The 26,987-nt window shown below is 51.8% G+C and overlaps 1 protein-coding gene across 12 annotated transcripts in view; it reads left to right on the forward strand.

The window, feature by feature from the left end:
• The window catches only part of SSBP3 (single stranded DNA binding protein 3), a 182,081-nt gene that overhangs the window by 152,928 nt on the left and 2,166 nt on the right, over positions 1-26,987 (forward strand). For 6 of the 12 annotated variants that reach the window (XM_033226269.1, XM_033226264.1, XM_033226267.1 and 3 more), the window contains 10 exons: positions 4,779-4,845; positions 4,947-5,023; positions 13,340-13,428; positions 14,422-14,470; positions 15,101-15,136; positions 15,656-15,710; positions 17,349-17,419; positions 25,835-25,913; positions 26,168-26,196; positions 26,289-26,390. In XM_033226269.1, the coding sequence (XP_033082160.1) occupies positions 4,779-4,845; positions 4,947-5,023; positions 13,340-13,428; positions 14,422-14,470; positions 15,101-15,136; positions 15,656-15,710; positions 17,349-17,419; positions 25,835-25,913; positions 26,168-26,196; positions 26,289-26,390 (654 nt within the window). Of the gene's footprint in view, positions 1-4,778; positions 4,846-4,946; positions 5,024-12,984; positions 13,317-13,339; positions 13,429-14,421; positions 14,471-15,100; positions 15,137-15,655; positions 15,711-17,348; positions 17,420-25,834; positions 25,914-26,167; positions 26,197-26,288; positions 26,391-26,987 lie in introns of those variants that run through there. The other 6 variants (XM_033226265.1, XM_033226268.1, XM_033226271.1 and 3 more) reach the window with 2 other exon arrangements.

The following is a 26,987-nucleotide window of genomic DNA, read 5'->3' on the forward strand; positions in this document are numbered from 1 at the left end:
AGAATTGCCAAGGCTGGTAAATATAATCCTGCTATTAGGGGGGGAAATGGCCTGTAGGAATGCTTAGATCAGGAGCCTGGATGCAGCGGAGCAGGAGATTTGTGAGTTTTTCAGCAATGTCTGCCTGCTTCCCAGACCCAACTCAAAACAAGAAAGGATTTGTTCATGTAATTAGAAAAGGAGTCTGATTATGGGGAGGGCCTTTTGCCTGGGGTCATATGCCTTTTCCTGGTCCATTAGGGTTGGCAATTCTAGGTGGTCTGGAGAAATCAGCCCCCATGCCACCCTCCCTGGTTAAGGGCAGGAGAGGAGTTGCAGAAGTAAATATGAATAGATGCCTCTTTTGAGGATAGACAGACTTAAAACTTTCAAGAAACATCAGGGAAATTTTATGCCCCAGTTTTTTTAAACAGAATTATTTCAGTGACTTTGCAAAAGCCCTTCAAAAAAATCTGACAGCAGTGCCAGCGCATCCAGCCCCTGTTGCCTTTGTAACTGGGAGTTTCGTCACCAGCTAAATTAGCATTGTCGGAGTGTGATGCTTTTCATTCTCAGGGCTCTGCAAGAAGGTTCCTGAGTGAGGTAATCCAGGCACTATGGAGAGATAATCATAACCAGGGGTCTCCAATTGTCTTTTTTTTTAACCGGAGTCTCGCTGTCTCCCAGGCTGGAGTGCAGTGGTGCGATCTCTATTCAGTGCAACCTCCGCCTCCTGGGTTCAAGCAGTTCTCCTGCCTCAGCCACCCAAGTAACTGGGATTACAGGTGTGCACCGCCACACCCAGCTAATTTTTGTATTTATAATAGAGACAGGGTTTCACCATGTTGGCCAGGCTGGTCTCAAACTCCTGACTTCATGTGATCTGCCTGCCTTGCCCTCCCACAGTGCTGGGATTACTGGCGTGAGCCACCGTGCCTGGCCAGCTCTCCAATTTTAATGTTAAATTGCCTATCGGGTTCCCATCTTTTTTTTTCTTTTCTTTTTTTTTTTCTCCAAAAGTCCTTCATTTTCTATTTTCTCTGACATGAAGGGGACAAATTTGGACAGGAGGAATTAGAGACGCAGCTTTTTGAGCAAAAGAAGGGGTCCCTGGATACATCACAGATGAAGAAACAAAAGATCAGAGTGGAGGAGTGACTTCCCAAAGTGAGCTGGGCTGGAGTTGATCTTGGTTCCAGCCCCGTGCTAATTGTACTCCACCCCACCCCATTCATCAGCTTTCACAGATGTAAGATTGCTGCCCCCATCTGTGTTTTTAACCCATCACCACTGGGCCTGCTTTGCTGTGGCACATAGGGGCCCCAGCAGCAGCCTTCCCACCAGCCCACCCAGGAGCTCTTCTTGGTCCAAACTGGCCTTGCCAGGGAGAGAGGAGCTACTTCCTTATCATAATTGGGGCCCTTCTTCCGGCAATTAAAGGATATGGAGAAGGGGTGTGTATATTTCTCTTCAGCAACTAAGCATGAGCAACCACTCGAGAGCAAATTGGGATAAATCCATCATCTGTACTTTGCATTACACACCAGTTTTCTCAATCTCCCTGCCACCCCCCAGTAGAAATCTACACTGGGGCTGGGCGTGGTGGCTCATGCCTATAATCCTAGTACTTTGGGAGGCTCAGGCGGGTGGATCACTTGAGATCAGGAGTTCGAGATCGGCCTGGCCAACATGGTGAAACCCTGTCTCTACTAAAAATCCAAAAATTAGCCAGGCATGATGGCGTGTACCTGTAATCCCAGCTCTCCGGGAGACTGAGGCAGGAGAATCGCTGGGACCTAGGAGTCGGAGGCTGCGGTGAGCCAAATTTGTGCCATTGCACTGCAGCTTGGGTGACAGAGCGAGACTCCATCTCAAAAAAAAAAAAAACCTACTCTGGTTTTCCAGTTCCCTTTGACCTCAAGAAATTTTTATCCTCCAAAGAGGGATGTGCCCCTTCCACAGGTATTGTCCCTGGGGGTTTCTTGGAGAGTGCCCTCGTCGGGGCTGCCAGTTAACAGAAGTCCTGTGCCACCCGAGTTAGCTCAGTTCTCTCCTGTGATGAGTGGAGGGAGCAGAGACTAGAGGACTTGCTGGGGCTCACAGGCCATTATGAATGTGCCTTCTGGGTGAGGGGAGTGAGAAGGGCCCTTAGGGGAACAAGAAGCAAAGGGTCAATGACGTGGCCTCAGGGTCCTCAGTGACTCGGCCTGCCTCCTGTCTGCCTCCCTGGCTAGAGGCTGTGCATGGAGAGTTGCTGTTTTTTCAAGTGCGGGTGGTTGGATGGGTGGTGACAGTGGAGTTCAGCCGGGTTTAGGAGAGAGTGGCTGGAATCCAGGGTTGTCAGAGAGCCCTCCCACACACATCTCGGCGGAGCTCCCACCTGGCAGGCTGGCTGTGCTGGCGGGGCAGGTGAGACAGCACGCGGATGCAGCAGGGATTTGTCCGTTTCCTGGGCAGATGCTTCCTGTGCCTTGCCCCACACGCAGTGCTGTAGGAGAAGAGCTGGCCTCTGTCCAGGAGCCCCAGAGCAACTCGCTCCCCTGTAGGCCCCAAGGGTGTGTGCACAGCGTGTAATTACGGCCCCATATACGAGCCGTTGTTTTTCCTCCTTAAGTTGGAGGGCTTCAGCCCTCTCAGGGTGAGACCCCTTTCCTTGGTGATTGCACAGCTTCTTTCCCTGATAGAAGAGGCCCAGACTGTCTGTCCCTGTCTCAGGGTCACCTCAGTGACCTCCAGGCCTCCTCTGAGCCTCTGGACAGCCAAGCTTTGCCCCTGGAGTTCCGATACATAAAGAGGGTTAGAGGAACCCACAGAGGAACTTTCTCCAAGAATTGGTAGTCAGCACTGGGCTACCTGGAGAGAGTGACTGCCGAGCCCCCACGGCTGCACTGTCAGGGTTGGATGAAGTGGTCCTGCACTGGGTAACTCATGACCCTGACGGTCCCCCATCCACCTCCGTGTCCTGGGATCCTGCAGTCCAGACAGCCTTAGAGGCGGGCCTTCCTGAATCACCAGGACTCTATAAAAACCACAAACCCCCAGTGGGCAGACACAAACCAGCCAAGTGATTCAGAGCTGGGGAACCTGGGGCCAGGAAGCAGGGCTGGGAGACAGTGAGAGGCCGGAACAACTAAAATCCAGGGATTGGAAAGACACTGAGGCTCCCCCGACCCAGGCAGACGGAAACAGCAGGTGCTCATTGCCACTTTGTGGGCCAGGCGCAGAGGCTCACACCTGTGGTCCCAGCATTTTGGGAGGCTGAGGCAGGACGATTACTTGAGCCTAGGAGTTTGATAGGAGTCTAGGCAACATAGTGAGACCCCATCGATACAAAAAATTTAAAAATTAGCCAGGTGTGACAGCGCGTGCCTGTAGTCCCAGCTCTTGGGATGGCTGAGGCAGGAGGATTGCTTGAGCCTAGGAGTTCGAGGCTGCAATGAGCTATGATCACACTACTGCACTGCAGCCTGGGCAACATAGCAAGAGACTCTGTCTTAAAAAACAAAACAAAACAAAAACCAATTCTACTTCGTGAACGTTAGACACTCCCTGGGCCCTCACACAGTCCTCTCGCACCTTAACCACACCCACCTGCTCCCCTGTTCCATTCTGAAGCTGGGGAAATCAGTGACAGTCTGTCCCTTCACTTTCCACCACCTCGTTCCAAAACCGGTTTGGAGTTCACCATTGAGCTCAAGGCAGAGGAGCTCCCCACTCAGCCTCCCCCACAGCAGCACAGCCTGGGCTGGGGGCCCTTGAGGACAGACCCCTGTCACAGATGCCCAGCCTTTGAGCAGCACTGGCACCTGCCAATAGGGAAAGATGACCAGCCATCACCAAAGGCTTTTCCTCTCAAAGGCAAAGGCTCGTATTTAGCCCTAAGGGATGAGGTCCTAGAAACAAAGTTCCCTTAGCAAATCCTACTCTGTTTTTCCAGTTGCAGCTGAAATAACTTCAGTCTCAAGTAAATCGCTTTTAATAGGTTTTCACAGCGGGTGGGCCAAGTGTTCACCCAGGAAACCTGTGGCCCCCGCGTTTATCTTTTCATTAGCAACCACACCAGCACCGCCGATGGCCCCAGCTCCGGAGCCGGGTTCTCGTCCAGTACCCCTGCCCCTCTCCTAGTGACCACCTCTCCCACCCTGGGGCTGGGAGGCATTCCATATTATAGAAGCTGATGGGCTATAACCTGGGTGCTGCTTGGCTCTGCAACCTGTGACTGGGAGCCCTCAGGCCTGTGACCTCTGTTTCCCCATCTCAATCCTAAAATCCTCCTCATCCTCTGTTCCCCTTTAAACAGGGCTTCCCACAGTGATAGGATTTTAGGTAGTGGGTGTCTCAGTCCCCGTAATTTGGAAGTAGAGCTGAAAGGAGGTGTGTCTCTGTGAGACAAAGGCAAGATGGGATTTGGGCAGAAGGAGGGAGTGGGCACTGCTGCCTCTGAGAACAAGGTGGTCGGTGCTGCAGCCAGAGCAAGACCTAGAGAATTTGGTCCCCTGCCTCATTTCAGAGCTCTCATAGGTACCCATACTCCCTACCCCAAGACAGTAGGATGAGGTGACGGTTTCCCTCCCACAGAGCCCCCCAAACAGTGACACGGTTTTAGCTAACACCAGTTCGAGCTGACTGGTAGGCCTGGGGTGACCGTCTCCCGTCGGCAGGCAGCAGAAGTGGTCTCAGGGAGGCCATGAGTGGCCCCACGTGGTCAGGTGGGGAACTGGGTGGGACAGGTAGATGCCTCTCCCCATGTCCAGCAGCTCCGGAGCAGCTGCTCAGCTTGTGTCTTGCATCTCTTTCAGCCTCCAGGAGGAGTTCCTGGGACACAGCCATTGCTGCCCAATTCCATGGATCCCACACGACAACAAGGTAGAGAGGGCAGCGTGGGCCTAGGGTGGCTGGGGATGCCAGGAGGGGCTCCTCCTCCCTCGACTCCTGCCACCCCATGGCACGCCTCCTCTCTCACGCAGGCCACCCCAACATGGGAGGATCAATGCAGAGAATGAACCCTCCCCGAGGCATGGGGCCCATGGGTCCTGGCCCACAGGTAACCACCGCCTGTCTGTCCGTCTGTCTCCCTGGCCATCTCTGTGCACCCGCCTTCTCTCCTCTTTCCATGCTGTCAGTCTCCCACATCTCTCAGTTCGCAGGGGTGAGAGGAAGGGCATGGGCACATCCCCTGCTCCTGTCCCCTTCTGTGGCAGACTGGCCTCACGCGCTGCCCAGGGTAGCCCTTCGTGGGTGACAGGCAGAGTTGAGGCCCCTCTCCCCCAGGGAGCTAGGAAAAAGGGGACAGCTGAGGCCTTCTAGTTGGCAGACCCTTTTGGGGTGCAGTATCCTATCATGGGGTCTGAAGGGCAGGGAGCTCCTGAACCCCAGAGCTGCCTCCCCTGGGTGAGGTAGACTTGAGATGGCTTAGGGCCAGCATTGGTTGTGTCCCAGAGACGGGGCGGATGAGTGGCCTTCCTAGCTCTGCCTGCAGCTCAGCATGCGTCTGTCCTTGGATGACTCACTTTGACCTCTGTGGGCCCCAGCAGGCCTCAGTTTCCCCACCTGTTAAATGAGGACTGTATCCATGATTCTCTGATGAGAGGGGGGCACGCTGGCAGGACCCCAGCACCCACTTCAGCCGGGATTCTTTCTGACCAAAGGGCTCCACTGCCACAAAGGCAGTTTAGAAGCCATTGGAAGAAAGCATTTCAGGTGCCCTCACATACCTCTTACGGTCACAACAAAGTCGTCGCCCCTTGTGGCCAGCTCCGCACCCCCAGGTAGGGGTGTTCAAGAAAAGGTCTGACAGGTGTTCTGCTGTGGAACCATCTCGCTGCTTACCCCCAGCCCCCGGGTGTTTGCATGTGGCTTTGTTGCCTGTAGTAGCCGTGTCAGAGCGTTCGCGACGTTCCACTCGCCTTGGGAATTCTCTAGCCCCTGACTAAAGGAAGCTGGAAATCTGAATAAGGCAAGGGGCTTGTTCTCAGGTGTTCTTTCCCTTCTTTTCTGTTCTGTCTGGAGTCCACTGCACTGGTCGCTCGCTCGGTTGCATGCGGGTGTTCAGGACTCTCTGGGCCCCCTGCACTGGTTTCTGGGTCCCCTGGGGGTGGAGTAGTGCCCTCCCCATTCCCGCCCACATGTACTCCCTTTTGTAGGGAGAGGCATCTGCCCCACAGAACCACAGCCCTCTGCTCCATCCCAGAATTGTATTTACAGCAAGCCCAAGCCACCGCCTTCTTCTCAGTGGTGATTGGAACATCTGTGGTGGTGAAAGATTTTAGGGAGGTCCTTGTCTTCTGCCAGCCCCATAATCCTAAAAGGAAGCAAGCCCGCAGTAGTCGCAGCTCCAGTATTCTAGTTTTGTTCCTTCCTCAAATCTTCCAAAATTCGTGTTTCTGCTAGCTCCTTGTAAGCTGCCAGAGTAGCCCCTTCCTGCCTGGCAGACGCTTGGAGCTGACCTCTGCAGGGCTGCCTGCCTAGGGAAGGGGGCGGGGGGCAGGGTAGGAACAGAGCTTCCCCTCTCCTGAGTCAGATGCAGCTCTCGCTTCCCACAGCCTGAGCCGCACAGCAGTCACATTTTATTGGTGTAGAAATCAGCAGTGGCCTTGGATTGTCAGATGTCATGGGGTCTGTGTGACTCAGGAGGATGGAATCTGAGGAGGGAAAATTGAATGCCACCGCCCAGCCCGTGGATTCTGACGCTCAGCAGCTGCATCTGTAAAATGGGAATAAGAACGGTGCCTGACCTGGAGGGCTGCTGGACGGAGCAGGGTCCAGTGTCCAGTTCCTTTTTTTTTTTCTTTTAGCAGGAATCAAATTCTTTTTTTAATTTTTATTTTTAAAAAATTAAAATATTTTTTATTTTAAAAAAATTTTTTTAAATTTTTAAAAATATATATATTTTTTAATTTTTTAAAATTTTTTATTTTATTTTATTTTTTTGAGGCAGGGTTTACTCTGTCACCCAGGCTGGAGTGCAGTGGCACCATCTCCGCTCACCACATCCTCAGTCTCCCAAGTAACTGGTACTACAGGCTCCCACCACCATGCGTGGCTAATTTTTGTATTTTTAGTAGAGACAAGGTCTTGCCATGTTGCCCAGACTGGTCTCGAACTCCTGGGCTCAAGCGATCCCCCCGCCTTGGCCTCCCAAAGTGCTGGGATTATAGGCGTGAGCCACCGTGCCCGGCCAAGTCAAGTTCTCGATGTGATGCTGGCCACAGGGTGCTCCCCCTACGGAAGATATTTGTGTTTTCCAACTTTAGGGACTTAAAACCAATGTTTAGGCCTCTAGTTGCTTGGGTTTGGTGATTGCTTTTAATTTCTTCTTCTTTTTTTCCTGGCAAAGTCATTAATAGTTTGTTTGGACCATCGTAACACTGAGATTCTAAAGGCTGGGAATAGATGTCAGGCTGTTCGAGAGCAGCAGGGTGTGCTGGCAGTTCAGGACTTCCTCTGGGCATGGAGGATGTCTCATCATGTCTGCCCCTGACCTGTAGTCCAGCACACTCTTTGGCACACTTTAAAGAAGTGAGGGTCCCAGAGGCTGAGGCTGTGCATTGAGACTCTCTTGGCCTCACCCAAGCATTGTACAAGGGGTGGAGCTCCCCTTAGACTCCAGGAGTGGCTCCAGCAGGAGAGGGAGAGGCTCACCCATCTTCGTTTACATTACACACCCTTGCCAACCTCAGGAGCTCTGGAAGTGTCTCTCCTGCTCTTTATTTTACTCTATCAATGTGGAGACCCTAAAACGCTTCACCCATGTTTCCTGTACTCCTCTGGGTAGGGTAAGTATTAAATCCCAGAGCCAGATGTCCCTTGAAGCAACCCAGGGTGTCTGCGCTGGCCATCATGGGGGTCAGGAAAGCTTGGCATTGAGGTAGCACTGGGCCCAGACAAGGTTGATGGTGCAGGATGGATTACAGGGTCTGTGGTCAGCTAGGGCTCATCTTGGGCCCGGCAGAGCCTGGCAGTTTTGGACTCTGAGGTGGAGGGTAGGGAGAGGGCAGACTGTCCCTGTTCCCCAGGCCCTTTCTCTCTCTCCCCTGAGGGTGATACCCTGTGGACAGGACAGGGGCTAGCCCAGAACTTAGTTCTGGAAAGCAGTCTTGACAGCAGCTTAGCCTGCCTGGCTGGGCCTCCAGTTCCTCATCTGCAAAATGGGCAGCAAGTGATGGCCTCATGGGGCTGCTGGAAGGCGGGCGAAATAGCAGCTGTGAAATGTAACTTGAAGTCCCCACATGATATCCTGTGGATCCCTTCCCCTTCCCGCAGGCCCTGAGCTTGGGGGAGGGAGCCCTGCGTGCTGCCACAGCCCGGGCTGTCAGGCCAGCCCCTTCAGCCTAGAGTAAGTGCCACTACACACACAGTGCTGTGCTGAGACCAGGCGCAAAGGTGGGAGACCATCGGCATGTCATTTGTAGCCAGGAATTAGATTGCTTTTAGCCAGTGACCACTCCAGAACTTTCTGAACAAAGAATAGGTACAGTGTGGTCAAGGGCTACTTTATTTCAAAACCAAATGGAGTGACATTGTATTTTGTGAGTCTGTGTCACATGTCAGCCTAAATGTCTCAAAGGAACCAGCAGTGCAGGCATCACCCCGTCCTTCATCCTCAGTGCTTCAGACAGATTTTACTCTGGTTTCGTAAAGTGCCAGTGCCAGAAAGGAGATAGTACGTCCACTTAGAACTCTTCTTTCCAAAAAGTTTTAAGTATGTCAGTATCAGGTAGTAACCTCCCATCCTAGTGTTTCGAAAGTGAATTCTTATAGGATGAAGCTAAAACTGAGGCGCCCCTGGTCGGACTTAGGAGAGAGAAGGCCAGCCCCCGTCAGAAGTGCAGTGGCTCCCAGACTCCTGGGTGCTGATTCGGAGCCACCAACCTGTTGGCGTTTCTGGTATTCAGGTTGTGGCTGAAGCCAGGACAGAGTAGAATCAGGTCACTATCCTGGTTTGTCTGCATTTGAGAGTTCAGATGAAGGAGAGAATCCACAGCCCCTGGAACGATCCTATGCTGCCCCCATCTCCTGGGGCTGATCCAGGGCCAGTCCAAGCTCAGTGACACTGAGCAGAGGCCCCCCAAAAGAGAGGGGTAGGTCATTAATCCTGGTCCTGAGCACCTCGGGCTGGTGAGGAAGGAAAAGGGCCCCTTGAGGAACTTAACTCCGGTGGCCCCTGGGGGGTGTCCTGCATGAGATGGCCAGGCCCCCACTGCCCAGAGAATGGCCTGGACAGCCTCAAGTCCACTCTGGTAGGTGAGTCCTAAAGACTAGGAGAGCCGTCCCCTAAGGTAATTACAGCACTGGGTGGTCCCCCCGCCCTCACCTGCCTCCTACAAGATGCTTGGCTAAGAATGCAGGCTCTGGGAGCTGGCAGATCCAGGTTTAAACATAGTGGACACCTCAAAAGCCTTCTGAGGATGTGGCAGGAGGGAGCAGCAGTCACCACCTCCAGGCTCCAGCCCCAGCCAGCTGCTTGGTCCTTTCTCCCTGCGGACCCGGCAGAGTACAGGGCTGAGACAGTGGTCGGGGCGCCTGCACTGTTCCTGAGTATGGATTAGGCCCTCTGCCCAGGATCTGGGGCACCCAAGTGGGGACTAGGGTGAGGGGTTAGGGAAGACAGGCCCCATGAATGTGTCCAGCCCCACAGCTGCACTGGAGGCTCCTCCCCTCTGCCCAGCCGCCCCGGCCCCTGCAGAGTGGTGCCGATGGCAGAGGGATATCTGGTTGGTAACTGACCCTTGCACGGCTTCACCGTCATCACCTCCAGCCATGTGGTGCTGCAGGCAGGGCAGGAGCTGGCCAAAGAGGGAGCCCATTTCTACTGAGTCTGAACTTCTAGACGTTCCTGCCCTATGTGAGAAAAACTTCCCTGCAAACCAAATTTCAGCCTGTTAACTTGCTCCTGACATCTTTGTGGCCTTAGACGTGTCTCTGGCTTTCTGGGCCTCCAAGTTATCATCTGTGAAATGATGAGGTGCAAGTGGCCCTTCAGGGTCTCTGCCTCTATAGGCGGCAGGACTGGTGGAGAAACTCCCTCTAGGAAGCTGCCATGCCAACCCTTGGAGAGGCCCCTGAAGGCTGGGCAGGGCCAGGAGCGACAGGATAGTGCACTCGGAACCTCCCAGCTCAGAGCTGCATACTGCATGTCAGGAGGGCTTTATGGAGTGAGCACCTCCTTGTCGTCTCCTCTCACCCCACTCCATGCTGAGACATACCAGGCTTCCGCTCTCGCTGTGAGGTGCAGGCCTTTCTCCTGGATGGGAGAGGCGGCTGCAGTCCTGGAAAAGAACTCCATCTGGAAGACCTCTCTAGTCAGCTGGCCTGTACACAGAGTGGAGAGAAGGCCTGGGGAGGTGGCAAGCTGCTTGTCCTGGAGCAGCAGGTGGGGAGATGAGGCTGAGATTTGTAGAGGGGATTAGAAAAGGCCCTTTGAGACCCAAGCTTCTGCGATGCTGTGGCAGCATGAAGGGCTGTGGTGTTTGTTCTGCTGCTGACATCCCAAATCAGTGCACACCTCCTGGGGCTTACGGGGCACTTCAGAACCATTGTTTCATTTGATCCACTCTCCAGTGCAAGGTTGGAAACACATGGGGCTCTTTGTCCCCATTTTGTAGACAAGGCAGCAGAGCAGAGGGGATTGTGGCTCTAAAGCCAGAGCCATGCTACAGGGCTTTGCCCCAGCTCAGCCACTCACAGCTGCACGGTGGGGTCATCATTCTTCCTCTCTACCTCAGTTTTCTGGTCTCTCAAGTGGGTGGAGGAAAGGGGTCATTGTGACAATTAATTGTAGGCAGTGCACACACAGTCTGTGGTATATCTGGGCATGGAGTAAGCACTGGTGTCATTTGGTGTTTTGCCCATCGTCACCAGCAGGCAGCCAAACCAAGGCCAGCCTTGCTGTGTTCTGCCCTCAGGTCTCGAGTTCTGCTCTTTACCCCATGGTAGAGTGGGCTTGGCCCCAGCACACCCCACTGTTTGCTTGAAGCCCGTGCCCTGAGCGGCCGCAGGGTGAGGCAGGCCCTGCCCTCTCTGGCTCTGGGTCTGGCTGTTTGTCAGCCAGCCTAGTACTGCTCCTGTGATCCTCTGCATCTTGTCTGGACATTCTTCTAGACTCCAAGCCCCTCAGTGGCTGAGCAAGCGGAGCAGGTGGCCCCAGGATGCTGAGATCTGGGAAATGATCCCTGGATGCCGAACCCACCATCAGCCCGATACTGGCTTTGTGTGTGTCAGCCCCAGGTCTCCATCTTCCCATTCTGTCCCCCTTCCCACTCGCCTCCCACCAGTTGCTTGGCTAAGCAGACAGAATCTGGGGGCCGGCAGATAGGGGTTTAAATCCTAGCTGTCCATTTGCTCACTGCAACGTGAGGCAAAACTTTCTCCCTCAGACCTTCAGTCTCCTTTTCTGTCAAGTGGGAACAATACCAGCCTCCTGGAGTTTTCATACAGATCAAACGAGAGACTACATAAAGTATGTCATGCACTCCGTAAAGGGCAGTGAATGCTGGCTGTTCCTTTGCCATCAAAATTCCAGCAACCTACTTCAAGTTCTCCTACAAGGGCAGAGCTTAAGCTGCAGCCAGGCTCCCTTTGGTCTCCATGCATTCCATTCTTCAGTCCTTCATTGATTGCTTCAGTGTCAGCGTAGTGAGCACCAGTCTGTGCCACTGGGTGCATGGGGCGGGGGCTATGATCATCAAGACACAGCCCCACCTCAGAGGGCACTTGGAGTCCCCTAGGAGAGATGGGAGATGGACAGACACGTGGCCATGATCAGAACCCAGTGCGGCATGGTGGCAGGGGAGGGAGGTGAGAAGGCATTGTGGGAGTAACAGATGGAGTAGTCAGCCCCGAGGGGTGGGGTGTCAGGAGGGCTTCCTAGAGGAGCTGCTGTTGGAGCTGAGTATTGGAGGACAAGTAGGAGCCCGCCATGAGGGGAGCAGGGAAGCGAGGCATGTATGACTGTAGGGAAAATGACACTTGGAGAGAGGGTCACGGGCAACACTGGCCTGGTTATATAGCAAGAGATGCGCGCGGTAAGAGGCCTGGTGCCTGTGACCCACCCTGCTGTGCTTCAGTGGGCCATCCTGAGCTGAATCTGGACTGCTGGGACTTCGTGAGTTCTGTGTAGACTTCTCTCTCAAACACAGGCTGGGCACAGTGGCTCATACCTGTAATCCCAAAACTTTGTGGGGCTGAAGCGGGAGGATCACTTAGCCCTGGAGTTCGAGACCAGCCTGGGCAATGAAGTGAGACCCCATCTCTACAAAAAAATTTAAAAATTAGCTGGGCAGGCCGGGCGTGGTGACTCACGCCTGTAATCCCAGCACTTTGGGAGACCGAGGTGGGTGGATCCTGAGGTAAGGAGTTCGAGACCAGCCTTGCCAACATGGTGAAACCCCGTCTCTACTAAAAATACAAAAATTAGCCCAGCAGGGTCATGGGTGCCTGTAATTCCAGCTACTTGGGAGACTGAGTAATGAGAATCGCTTGAACCTGGGAGGTGGAGGTTGCAGTGAGCTGAGATTGTGCCATTGCACTCTTGCCTGGGCATCAAGAGCGAGACTTCATCTCAAAAAAAAAAAAAAAAATCATCAAAAAATAGTTGGGCATGGTGGTGCATGACTCTAGTTCCAACTACGTGAGAGGCTCAGGTGGGAGGATTGCTTGAGCCCAGGAGGTCAAGGCTGCAGTGAGCTATGATTGCACTGTTGCACTCCAGCCTAGGCAACAGAACGAGACGCTATCTCAAAAAAACAAACAAAAAAACTCACACACACGTAATGATGATCCCTCTGAGTGCAGAAATGGGGTTTTCTCCGGCTTCCCAGCATCATGTCTGTGAGGGCCTCTGATGCTGACACATGGGTGGGGTAGGACTAACCCGGACCTGGGGCAGGTTGGGGTGTCTGTATGTGCTGGGCCTGGGCCTGCACCAGCCCCGGACAGGCTTCTCACGAGTGCCCGCTCACATCCATGTTGACACCCACCCCTCGCCTCCCTGTCTCCTCACCCCAGAGCCTCTTAGTGGATTCCAAGACCAAGTCCATCCCCTCTTACCTGCCTGAGCCCATGGGGAAGGTACAGGATGACATCGTGGGAGCCCACAGAGGGCAGCAGCTTGCTGGATACCCACATGTTTTTGAGAACTTCATCTTGAAAGCCCTGAAAATGCATTGAATGTTGTGACTCTCCCTCTGTGCTGGCTTGTCATTGTGGTCCCTGCGACTTGGTTCCCACCCACCCCACCATTTTTGAAAGAATGTATTATTTTTTCTCATCGATTCTTTTCACAGACTAACCCTCTCACTATGTTTTGTCTGTTTGTTTCTCCTCCCTCCTCCTCTCTCTGGTTCCCTTCTCCTTCTCATAGACTGACCCTTGGTTATCGTTGCAGAATTATGGCAGCGGCATGAGACCACCACCCAACTCCCTCGGCCCCGCCATGCCCGGGATTAACATGTAAGGCAAAAACGACCCGGCCAGTGACTCAGCCCATGTCTTCCCCTACTCTCTGCCGGCACCCTGGAGACTCATGATAAGGGGTCATTGCTGGTACCTCTCTGGATCTCAGTCTCCTCCTCGGTAATATGAGGATATTGATGATCCTGGTGATGAGAGCTCAGCCTCATAGAGTGCCTCTGTGTGCTGGGCACAGTTCGGGCATGCTGCGTGCATCAGCTCACCTCATCTTCATGATTACCTATGCCGTGATTACTTTTATTTTTTTTTGAGACCGAGTCTCACTCTGTTGCCCAGGCTGGAGTACAGTGGCACAGTCTTGGCCCACTGCAATCTCCCCTCCCAGGTTCAAGCGATTCTCCTGCCTCAGCCTCGTGAGTAGCTGGTAGTACAGGCTCCCGTCAACATGCCTGGCCAATTTTTGTATTTTTAGTTGAGATGGGGTTTCACCATGTTGGCCAGGGTGGTCTCGAACTCCTGACCTCAAATGGTCTGCCCGCCTCGGCCTCCCAAAGTGCTAGGTGTGAACCACTGCGCCCGGCCCGACGCGGTTATTATTATACCCCCCTTACAGATGAGGTCACCAAGGCACAGAAAGGTGAAGTAACTTGCCCAGGCTCACATACCTTTCAGTGACAGGGTCAAGAGTTGAACCCCTGGACAGTTCAGCCACTATTCTCTGTGCATTTGTGATCTTTAACCCTGTTGTGAGAATGTGGATTCCTTTCCTAGGAAAATGCACATGCAGAAGGAATTTTACATGTATCTAATTTTATATATTTTGAAAAGTTTGCCTGTAATTTAAAGCAATTCATAGATTTCCATCCATGAAGTTGCCCATTACTGCCCCAAACCAGAAGGCTCTAAACCCCAGGGCTGTAGGAAGGACTTCCTGTTGGTTATTTCAGCCCTTCCCTTCTGCCCCTGCTGCCTCCAACCCTTGGAGCGTACAGCACCTTTTTCATTGTTCACATCTCTTTCTCCCTCTCTCAGGGGCCCGGGAGCTGGCAGACCCTGGCCCAATCCTAACAGTGCTAACTCAGTGAGTACCTAGGTCTGGTGGGGTGATGTTTGTCAGGGGAGGGGTTCTGGGTGCAGGGGAGCTACTGTCCCTAGGTGTAGGTGTCACAGGGAAGGGGAGATGCAGCAGGACTCTCCTGATGCTTCTAGGGAGAAGGCCGTGTGGAGATGGAGGCCTGGCAGTAATGTGCAGGGGTCATCAAGGGCTCCACCCCTGCCCTGAAGGAGTAAGCTAAGAACCTGGGCTCAGAGAGAACTGTTGAGAGTGGAGGCCCTACCCATCTCCTCCTCCCAGCAGGGCTGGACGGTGCGGGTAAGGGGCTCAGCACAGGCAGTGGAGTGAAGGCCAGAGGAATGTGGGGTAAAGCTGTTTACTGTCCTCTCAAACCGGAGGGCCTCCTATGTCTTCCCTGTGTCTGTGGCTCCCTCCCAGGATGGGGAGTAAGAGACCAGGGTCTCAGGGTCAGTTCAGTATAGCAGAGAGAACTGGGCTTCAGCCATGTCCCAGCCCTCCCAGGGGAACCAAGCAGGTGGCCAGCTCACTGGGTGGCGATGTCTTTCCTGTGAAGAGTGGGTCATGTCCTCAGGGAGGTTTGGCAGCTGAGGGCACTCAGTGACTCTGACGTGGGGCTCCCTGACATCTTGTTTTTAGATTCCATACTCCTCCTCATCACCTGGTACCTATGTGGTAAGTGTGTGGGTCTGGGGCCTTGTGTTGTCTAGCCACATGGGACTGAGTGTGCAAGAGAACTGCCTGGGCTCCCCGTGTCTTTCCCTTTCACACATTCTTCTGAGTAGAGGTTCTAAACTGCTAGAACTTGCTGTCAATATTCAGTCATCTGTACAGACCCGAGGTGGCCCAGAAATCCCCAAACCAGACCTGGGGGTGGAGTTGCCTTCTGGGGAGCTGGCCAGTGGGCTGCCTGGCATCCGCCGCCGGCCTCTCCAGGGGGCATGCCTGTGAGCACATAATGCAGTCACACACACCCACAGGGGCCTCTTGGTCTGAAGAAAGGTATGGGGGACATCCAAGTCCCCTTCTCAAGCTTAAGTACTTTGTCCCTGAGTGAGCACTGGGGGTGTAGCAAGATGAACAGCGGCTGGGCCCGGGGCGAGCAGTTGCTGCTGACCAGGGAGGGAGGATGCTGGCCCCTCCCCACGTTCGTCACCACTGTGGGCGTCTGATGTCAGTTTTTCTCATCTTCAGGGACCCCCTGGTGGTGGCGGCCCTCCAGGAACACCCATTATGCCCAGTCCCGCAGGTAAGAGCGCTTCAGGGGAAAGTGGAGGGTCTGCTGGTGGGGGGTGGGGCATGTTGCCAGAGAGTCCTGGAGGGAGGGCACTGTTGCAGAGCCAAAGCTTACCAGCCACTCCTTCCTGAGCAGCACATCTTCCACTGGGCATTTAGGGGGCAGGAGTCCCTTGATGACGCTACCATACTCTTCTCTGATGCGGCTGCATAAAGGACAGGGCTGAGCAGAGCAGTCCGGGAACGGGTTCTCATTGTCCTTGAACCCCTCTTGTTGGGAAGAACCCTGTTCGGGGTGGGCATTTCCCCAGATGACTCAAAAAGGGGCTTTGGAGTTCTGGCATCCTGGGACCAGGATTCGGAGGCATGCTACCTTTCGAGTTTCCATAGCTCCTGGCTTCTGGTCTTCTATATAGGAGATCCCTTCTCTCCTTTTTGCTTTTTTGAGGCGGAGTCTCGCTCTGTCACCCAGGCTGGAGTGCAGTGGTGTAATCTTGGCTCACTGCAACCTCCACCTCCTGGGCTCAAGCAATTCTCCTATCTCAGCCTCCCGTGTAGCTGGGATGACAGACATGCACCACCATGCCCAGCTAATTTTTGTATTTTTAGTAGAGATGGGGTTTCACCATGTTACCCAGGCTGGCCTTGAACTCCTGACCTCAGGTGATCCACCCACCTCAGCCTCCCAAAGTGCTGGGATTACAGGCGTGAGCCACCGCACCCAGCCCTCCCTGTTTCTTAAACAAAAGAGGGCATGCGTGCACACACGTGGGCATGTGCGCACACACACGCGCGCGCGCGCACACACACACACAGCATCACAGTTATGTTTCTTTCCCAGCTAAGAATAGCGTACCAGCCAGCTAGAAGGAATTCAACATACGATCCTTACCCACCCCAAAAATAAAAAGTGAGAGGTAGCTGGATTTCTGCCCAAGAATTACGGTGCCTGCTCCTGATAGAAACGTTTTAGCTGGAGACTTTTTTTGGCTAATTGGGGAAATGGAGGGGACTCTCCCCCGCCCCCTCCCCTCCTCGGCTCCCCATAGCAGGGAAGCTGCTTGGCTGCAGGGGTGGAGCTGGCCGCAGCCGGGATCCTGGGCTCCCGCTCCGGCTGTCTCTTTCTGCTGCTGCATTTTGATGAGCTGCATGACCTACATTCTGACTGGGCCACATGCACCCACTCCATATGTGAATGTGTCTCCAGCCCCATCCCTGCCTCTCCCTCCTGCCCCATCAGCCTGGCAGGATGGCCTCTGGGTAATTTGCCACGTTTCCCTTTCCCTGATTTGATTAAAACCACTTTGTAGGGTCGTGGGGGGAGAGCACAGGTCGTGGTTCTGCCGTCCCCATGTTGTCCCAGGCAGTGTCTGGGGACCAGATTTGGTGTAGGGTGGGGAGACAAGAATTTGAACCTATAATCCCCCTGTGCTGTGTCCACACTGCTGGGGTTGAGTGGTTTTCACAGTTGAATTTTCTGTGATTAAAAACTTTGTGAATCTTCATTAAATACAAATTAGCCAGAAAATGGTGGTACTTAGAGGAAATTTTAGGTGATAAAATACAAAAGAATGAGTTCAAGTGCCATGAGTTTGTTTTAATTAAGAAACGAATTAATCACCCCGACTTGTGGGTTTCCACTGTTCTACAGATTCAACAAATTCCAGTGACAACATCTACACAATGATTAATCCGGTGCCGCCTGGAGGCAGCCGGTCCAACGTAAGTCTGCTTTCTAATAATTTACATATCAGACACCATAACAAATCATAATTAACTTCATCAGCTGAGGGGAAAGCAAGTTTAATTGATTTCAGCCATTTGTTACCAAAGATGAATAAAATAAACCGTCAGAAAAGTGATTAACTCTTGGGCAACTCAGTTCCCATTTCATAGGCAGCAGGGGGTGGGAGAGGAAGGGGTGGGACGATACCCACCCTCTGGTTAGAGCCAGGGTGCGGGCTGTGCTGCTGGGACTTGCCACCTCCTGCCATGCCGGTGGGGGAAGGGCCAGACTACAGGTGGGGTCTGGCCTGGTCTCTGCCCAGCTGACTGGCTATGCTGGCCCGGGCAATCCTTCTCCTCCTGGGCCTGTTTCTGGGGCTGCGGAGCTGAGGGTGGAGCCAGCAGCAAAGGGACATGGCTCGCTGGGGGACCTGCCTGCCTGTGCTGCTGCCAGGAGCTCTGGAACTCCAATACCTGGCAGCTTCTTTGCCTCTCAGAGTTGCAGCCCTTGGGTGATGTTGCAGCCCACATTTCCCCATTTCTGATTCCTTCTTGCCCTACTTCCTTCTGTGTCTCCTGCACCCACTGGATGGGACTTGGTTAGTCAGCTGCAGCCTGTCTCCTCACCCAGCAGGAGTTCCCTGAGGACAGGGCCTGATCTGCTTCCCCTCCACAGGCAACCCTTCCATTCCAGTTCCTTCCCTTCCTCCTCCGTGCAGGCCTCAGGTGAACCTGTTCAGCCTTGCCCCTCCAGGAGCTCAGGGTCTGGAAAGAAGGTGTATGGACTGTAGAGCCAGAGAGTGGGCCTGGGGCCTCAAATTGCGAGGCTTTGGTCTGGTTGAGGGGGTGGGGCCTTTTGGGGCACTCTGGTTTTGTTGGCTTTGTTCCTGAGGTGACACCCGGATCACCCCACATGTTAAACCCCAAACGTGGGCTGCCCCGTGCTGGATATTGCCTACATTTTCTCTCCCAGCAGCCCTCTGAGGGAGGGTCTCTGGCCTGCCTCCTTCTCCAGGGTCCTCACTGGTGTGACCAAGCATCTGGCTTTTAACACTAAAAGCCATACATCCTGAGGAATCCCAGGACACAAAAAGTCATGGGTTTTGTCAGTGATGCAGAAGGTTGGGTGGAAAGTATAAAACCCACACAGAGGGATGACAACACTGTTTCTAGCATCGGAGGGAACTGGCGTAGACGATCTGCCCCGAGTGGCCACTGTCGCCATATTTCCTGATGTGGATGCTGGCACCAGGATTTGTGATTCACCATGGATCACATCACTCAGGCTGCAACTCCATCACTGCAGTCATGCACGTTAGCAGCACCCGCCTAGGAGTCTGCTGCAGAGTCAGTGTTGGGCTTTTTGTCTAGACGGTGCTAGTTTCAGTTTTGACATCGTGAATGTTGTGACCGTATTTCCTAAGAGTTCAGATGATGGAAATGAGAACGGTGACAATGCCAGCACCAGCGTGACCCAGGCATCACTGGGAAATAAGTTTAAATGACCATGTGACTTTTAATGACAGATGCAAGGACACACACAACTGGATTAGGGAGGAAAGAATCCAAACAAAATGTACTGCGCGGTGTGCAGAAAAGAATGCGGGATTGGGCTTATGGAGAAGGGGAGGTGGACGCACATTGGACATTGAGTCTCTCAAGTCTGAGGCGTATCTTTCTAAATCAAGATTTTTTTGACCTCCAAAGAGACAGCAGTTCTCAGTCAAAATCAGCGGTTGCGGAATTAGCTTGGGCATACTCCTTGAATGGACACCATTATCATCTTGTTCCCTTGATTGCACTGCAAACCAAGAAGGTTACATTTCCCGATTCGGAGGTTACAACCTAAAAGTCCTGTGTGTGAACCAAAGGAAAGAGGGACTTTCGGTAACAGATGCATTGCCCCTTTACAGTAGTGCTGACCCTGTCTGATCCTTCCAACAGTCATGCTTCCGAGAGCATTGAAGGTGTGCCTCGAGTCATGGCGACAGGTTTCCGCTAGCTCTTAGGGTATGTTGATTTGAAAACTGGAGTTTCAAATCATCTTCTCGATTTCTGTGAAGATTTTAGTGAAGCCACTGAAGACGTAAGAGATTGTTGTTCTCTTGTCCAAATACAACCTAGACTTTGCTCATTTATCTACATATTTGGCAGACAGTACACAGTTAATTTGAGCAAATTTCATTTAGTCCATAAGCTTCTTACCAATGAAAATGAAAACATCTTACCTGCTAAATGTTCACACCTTGTGCCCAACACTGTCACAAAGGGGTGTAATTTGCTTACCTGTGATACCAGCTTTCATAATGAAAGTTTTGGGTCACTTTTCAATTTCCTCAAAACATGCCGAAGCACTTAATGAGATCTTTGACTTTACAGACAGGAGAATGCCTCAGACATTTCCACAAGATGACTATCATTGCTGGCCATAGAAAAGATGTTAAAACGTTGGCTTGCCGTGGAAACTGCTATTTTTTAAAGTGCGAGACAAGAAGGATGTCCTTCTCTAATTTGGAAATGCATTGAGATGAGAATGGAAAAAGGAATTACAATAAAATAGAGGCCAGGCACGGTGGCTCATGCCTGTAATCCTAGCACTTTGGGAGGCCAAGGTGGGAGGATCACTTAAAGCCACGAATTCAAGACCAACCTGGATAACAAAGCAACACATCCTCACCATCTCAGCAACAAAAAAATAAAAATAAAAAATAAATACATAGGCTGGGTACAGTGGCTCCACACCTGTAATCCCAGTACTTTAGGAGGCCGAGGTGATCAGATCACTTGGGATCCGTCAGGAGTTCAAGACCAGCCTGGCCAACATAGTAAAACACCACGTCTACTAAAAATACAAAAATTAGCTAGGTGTGGTGGTGCATGTCTGTAGTCCCAGCCACTCAGGAGGCTGAGGCAGGAAAATCACTTGAGCCTGGGAGGTGGAGGTTGCAGTGAGCCACGATCACGCCACTGCACTCCAGCCTGGGTGACAGAGGAGACTCCATTTCAAAAAAGAAACATAAATACATAAAAAATAAAATAGAAATGTATATAGTGTTTCGCCAGTACTGTCTGATGCTTCTTAAGGAGCCCCGAGGAGCCTAGATAGGGCTAGCCAGCCACACGTGGATGGTTGGGTATCACGGGGAGGGGGCTACAAAAACTCATATAGCAGAAATAATGACCCGTTTAATGCTTGAGAACTCAAAAAATGTCACCAGAAAAGGCAGTCAAGTTAAATAGGAGTTTCTCAATTTCTTCATTAAAACTGTAACATATTTGGATTCCAGCTTGGGTTTTGCAACTTCGGATTACCTCTGTGCTTTAAAATCATTTTTTATAATTTATAACATCCAGTGTGCTTTGGAGTGTTAAAAAATGATGAATATCTGGCCAGGCGTAGTGGCTCACGCCTGTAATCCCAGCACTTTGGGAGGCCGAGGTGAGAGAATCACTTGAGGTCGGGAGTTCCAGTTTGACCAACATGGTGAAACCCTGTTTCTACTAAAAATATGAAAATTCGCCAGGCGTGGTGGCTGGTGCCTGTAATCCCAGCTACTCGGGAGGCTGAGGCAGGAGAAGCGCTTGAACCTGGGAGGCGGAGGTTGCAGTGAGCTGAGATTGCAACGCTGCACTCCAGCCTGGGTGACAGAGTGAGACTCTGTCTCAAGAAAAAAAAAAAAACGGGCATGGTGGCACACACCTGTAGTCCCAGCTACTCAGGAGGCTGAGTCAGGAGGATCGTTTGAACCTGGGAGGTGGAGGTTGCAGTGAGCAGAGATCGTGCCATTGCACTCCAGCCTGGGCAGCAGAGCGAGACTCTGTCTCAAAAAAAAAAAAAGAAAGATGGGCATCTTAGACAGGGATAGCCCATCTGATGAATTACAGATGTAAAGGCCTGATTGACAAGCAGCTGGTCCACCAAAGCCAGCCCCTGGACAAAAACGGATGGACATCTTTGGAGAGCTGGATGTGAATTCCTACAAGTCCCAAAACCTGTGCTTATTAAAAATAAAACCCAAAGTACTTTGTGTGCAAGGGTTGTGTGGAGAGGATATTTAGTTTGGTGTTATCGTGTTAGGTTGACACCAGGAGTCAGTGTAACATGGGCTTTGAATAAACAGAGTGACAAGTCAAATGGGTTTTAAGTTTGACTTTATTCAGTTTTACCAGTGCATGTAAAAGAAAGGTGTTCTAAGTTGGGTGCAGTGGTGTATGCCTGTAGTCAGCTACGTGGGAGACTGAAGCAGGAGGATTGTTTGAGCCCAGGAATTTAAGGCTGCAGTGAGCCATGATCATGCCACTGCACTCCAACCTGGATAACAGAGCCAGACTCCATCTTTTTTTTTTTTTTTTTTTTTTTTTTTTTTTAAAAAAAAGGATGTCCTAAAGGCTATGAAGGCTTCAGGCAATTCAGAGACCAGTGGGAAAGGAAGCAGAGCAGAATGTTCTAATGTATCCTGGGGCAGAAAGAAACATTTTTTATTTAAATATTAGTAATGTTTGTTTCATTAATCCTATTGTGTTGTGTTATGTTTGTTTATTTAGAGATAGGGTCTCTGTCACCCAGTCTAGAGGGCAGTGTCACAGTCATGGCTCACTGCAGCTTCAGCATCTGGGGCTCAAGGGATCCCTCCCACCACAGCCTCCCGAGTAGCTGGGACTACAGGCATGTGCCACCACACCCAGCTAATTTTATTTGTTGTTGTAGAGATGAGGTCTCACTATGTTGCCCAGGATGTTCTTGAACTCCTGGGCTCAGGAGATCCTCCTGCCTCAGCCTCCCAAAGGGATTACAGGTGTGAGCCACCACGCTTGGCCTATGTTTTATTTTTTTAAAACATAAATAATAAGCCAGGTGCAGTGGCTCGAGCCTGTAGTCCCAGCTACTCAGGAGGCTGAGGCAGTAGGTCACTTGAGCGTACTCTAGCTTGGGTGACAGAGCAAGACTTCATCCCTAAAAAATAAAATAATTAATGTTATTAATAGCCTGTCAAATTTAAGTATTCCAATAAAAAGTTATTTCTCAGAGGACAGAAACGTTATAAAAATATTAATATTTTTTTCTCATGCATATCAATCATTTAACTAGTCCACCTTCTAATTGCTACTAATTGCTGCTGTTAACTAGTTCCTATTGTTGTTTACATAATAGCATTAATATAATGGAAAAGTAAATAATACGGAATAAATGATGCTGAGACAACTGGATATCCACATGTGGACAAATGAGATTGAACTGTATCTTTACAGCAGCACACAAAAGTTAAAGTAGATTATAGGGGGCCGCGCATGGTGGCTCACACCTATAATCCTAGCACTTTGGGAGGCTGAAACAGGTGGATCATTTGAGGTCAGGAGTTCGAGACCAGCTTGGCCAACGTGGTGAAACCCCGTCTGTACTAAAAATACAAAATTAGCCGGGTATAGTGGCGCAGGCCTGTAATCCCAGCTACTCGGGAGGCTGATGCATGAGAATTGCTTGAACCCAGGAGGCGGAGGTTACACCACTGCACTCCAGCCTGGCCAACAGAGTGAGACCCCATCTCAAAAATAAATTAAAAAATAATAAAAAGTAAAAGTAGACCATAGATCTAAATGTTAGAGCTAAAACTCCAAAACACTTGAAGTAAACACAGGAGTCAATCTTTATGACCTGAGTTAAGCGAAGCCTTCTTAGACGCAAGCCCAAAAGCACAAGTAGCAAAAGAAAAAAGTAGACAAACTGGACTTCATAGGAGGTTAAGATTTGTGCTTCAGAGGTGTCAAGGAAGTAAAAAGACAAACCACGGAATGGAGTAAATATTGGCAAATCAGGTATCTGATAAGGGACTTGAATTCAAAATACATAACTCTGAGAAAAACTCAATAACAACCCAATTTAAAAATGGACAAGGATATAAATGAACATTTCTCCAGAAATTACAAATAGCCAGTAAGTACATGAGAAGATGCTCAGCATCGTTAGTCATTAGGAAATGCAAATCAAAACCACAGTGAGATAGCACTTCACACCCACTGGGACGACTGTAGTAAAAAAGACAGATAATGACTGGTGTTGGCGAGGGTGTGGAAGCATTGGAACTCTCAGAGCTGCTGGTGGGAATGTAAAATGGCACAGCTGCTTTGTTAAACAGCTTCACGTTTCCTTGAAAGATCAGACAACCTAGTGATGTCCGCTGTGATATGAGAATTGGGTTACCCTATGACCCAGCAGTTCTCCTAGGGATCTGCCCAAGAGAAATGAAAACGTATGTCCACACGGCAGCTGGTACATCAGTGTCATTAGTGTCATAATAGCCAAACAGTGAAAACAACCTGAACTTTCCCTCCGCTGATGAATGGATCAATGAAATGTGGTATATCCATACGGTGGACTACTTTTTGTACATAGGAGGGAATAAAGTACTCATTACTGTGACAACACTGATGAACCTTGAAAACATGCTAAGTGAAAGAAACCAGCTACAAAAGCTCACATGATTCTGTGTATATGACATGTCCAGGATAGGCAAATCCGTGGAGACGGAAAGTAGATGAGAGTTTGCCTGGGGCCGGGGATTGGAGGGGGATGGAAATGACTGCAGTCGGGTACAGGATTTCTTTCTGAGGTTATGGAAACGTTCAAAATTGGTTGTGGTGATGGTTGCACAACCCTGTAACTATACTGAAAACCACTGAATTGTACACTTTACACGGATCAGTTGTATGCCATGTGAATTATATCTCAATAAAACTGTTAAGATAATACGCAGAAAGTATACAATAATATGTCATTTTGAAGAAATATCAGTTTCTTAATACATTGATGTGAATGACATATTCATGTTATAGTAATGACATACATATGCATAATTCTGTATTATCATGTTTGGGGATTTTTGGGGTCTGGCATGGCTGTGTCCTGGGTTGACTCCCTAGAAAGCTGGTTACTTTGATCCTCCCATCACTTGGGTTAATAAGCATGAAATTTGTTGCTAGATGGCAAAATGTTCCCAAAGCCTGTGAGCTGCTTTGGTGGGGGGTCCACTGGAGAGGCAAGGATGCACCGCCCTTCCCCCGGTCTGGGTGGGCACAGGGAAGCAGCTCATACCCTAGCTGTGCCCCTGCAGCCTGGTCACAGCCTTACCCCTTACACCCTTTTGTGCTCTGGCATCCCATGCTGCCACCCACTTGGTGGCCTTCTGCTCATGTGGGACCCCTGCCTAGAGTGACTTCTGCGATGGGCTCTGCCTGCCCAGATTTCACCCCTCAATTTTGTTGATGTTCTCCTCCTCCTCCAGGCAGCCAGTTCTGATTTCTCTGCCTTGCTCTGAAGCCACAGCTGTACTTTGCAGCTGTCTTTGGAAGTCAGCATCTCTGTCCTCCTGTGGGGCAGTTGGGTATCTGTGAGCTGCTCCTCTGGGCTGGGGCTCAGGTGTGACTCAGCTCTGCGTCTGCGGTGCCTAATCCCGGCCAGGTGCCAAACAGCCCTCCATTCCGCCACCTCCACTCCCTTCCCACTAGATGCAGATCTAGTCTGCATCGCAGGGCCCTGGCGCTCCAGGCTGGGCCCAGCCACCCTCCCCAGCCCTGTGACTCGTGGCTGTGGGATGTGACCTTTCTGGCCTTCCTTTTCGAGATGGGTTTGATCGTTCCAGATAGGCCTGCGGGTGGGTAGAATCGACTCTTATCTCCAAGTCCCCATCTGCCACACCATCAGTTCTGCATGGGAGCCTCATTAGTGACCTCCCACCACCACCCTACAGTCCCAGGATGCCATGCAGTCCCTCCTAGGCCTGTGCCCTAGCTCCCTCTTCCCCCCACTCATCAAACCCCACCTCTTCTTACCGCCCGGCCCCAGGAAACATTCATTTCTAACTTCTTCCTTTTGTTACCTTGGAGAGGGCCAGCATGATGGCTCCAGGCCTGCTGCCAGGTTCCAGTCCCAGCTCCTCCACTTCCAGCCTCTGGGACCTCAAGCAAAGTGTTTCCTCTCAGTGCGTGTTTCCTCACCCGTGAAGTGGGGATGAGAAGCACTGGTGTTTTGGTCCCTGGCCTGACACGGTCAGAGAGCTGTCCACATGTGCCTCTGTCTGGGGAGCCACACCCTCCACATGGGGGATGGAGAGGGCCCTGTGGTGGGATCTGAGAGGCTCACATTGAAAGCTGCCTCTGCGTGGAGCTGGGTGGCAGCGGGCCAGTCCCTCTCCCTCACCTGGGTCATTGGAATGAGCACCTCTGCCCTGCAGCTCGGAGGGCTGAGGTGAGGAGCCTGGCCCAGCTGCCAGGCAGGACGTGTCCAAGTGTGAGCAGAGCCTCCTGGAGCAGGGGTTCCCCAGGGCCAGGACTCTGGCGCGGCTGTAGCCCCCTGCTTGTGAGGGGTGCAGAGGGCCTGGGCCCGCTGAGCTGCCATGCCCTGTGCTTCTTCCCCAGTTCCCGATGGGTCCCGGCTCGGACGGTCCGATGGGCGGCATGGGCGGCATGGAGCCACACCACATGAATGGATCGTTAGGTGAGTGGCCCCTGCCCTCACCATGCCCCACCCTGCTGAGGCAACCAGCTGTGTGCTTCAGCTCCTGGCTCAGCTGGGCTTGGTACACAGCCCTGGCCTGCCTTGGCTGGGCACACAGGAAGATCCTGAGAGGGATGCCACACAGAAAGTCCTCTGCACAGTGTGGGACTGGGATGGAAGGGCTTAGAGGCCTGGGGAGACCCCTCTGTGGAAGAGCAAACAAGAAACTGAATGGGATTATTTTTTCTTTCCAGGGTCAGGTGACATAGACGGACTTCCAAAAGTGAGTGTGCACTCGGTCTCCCTGGTGGCGCCCCATCTGTGTGGGCAGGTTGTTGGGGACACAGGCGCTCACCTCCTCTCCTCTTTCTACAGAATTCTCCTAACAACATAAGTGGCATTAGCAATCCTCCAGGCACCCCTCGAGATGACGGCGAGCTAGGAGGGAACTTCCTCCACTCCTTTCAGAACGACAATGTAAGCCTCGCCCCCTGCCCGCTGCTCTTGTCCCCACGGCCTGGACTCTTACCTAACAAGTTGCGAGCTACAGAGCCGGGCTGCAGCCTGCCAGCTGAGCTGGTGACCATGTTATGGGCTTTCCACCTCAGTTATTTTTTTAGCAGAAGTGTGCAGCCTTGACGCTGCCCTGAGACTGCCTGCTGGTGGGGCCTTCTGGAGGCAGCTCAGTGCAGGCTGGATGCCTCTGGCACTAATTAAGCTCATATGACCGGGAGAGCCCTGGGCTGAGGGAGTTGGGGTCCATTTCCATCTGTCCAGTGGGAAAAGGTTTATGCAGCCCGTGATTTTCAGGGCTCTCAACACAGAGCGGGGTTGGCTGTCTGCTTTCTGTAGTGGGCTTCTGCGTGCATTCTCATTTGAAGAAAGAGTGTTATGATTAAGCAGCTTTCAAGAACCCCAGACTGCCAACCCAGGCAACATGGCGAAACCTCATCTCTACACAAAAATACAAAAATTAGCTGGGTGTAGTGTCACATGCCTGTAGTCCCAGCTACTTAGGCTAAGGCGGGAGAATTGCTTGAGCCCAGGAGGTTGAGGCTGCTGTGAGCCTTGATC

Source organism: Trachypithecus francoisi, unplaced genomic scaffold (genome assembly GCF_009764315.1).
Source record: "Trachypithecus francoisi isolate TF-2019V2 unplaced genomic scaffold, Tfra_2.0 Lachesis_group12, whole genome shotgun sequence".
NCBI lineage: Eukaryota > Metazoa > Chordata > Mammalia > Primates > Cercopithecidae > Trachypithecus > Trachypithecus francoisi.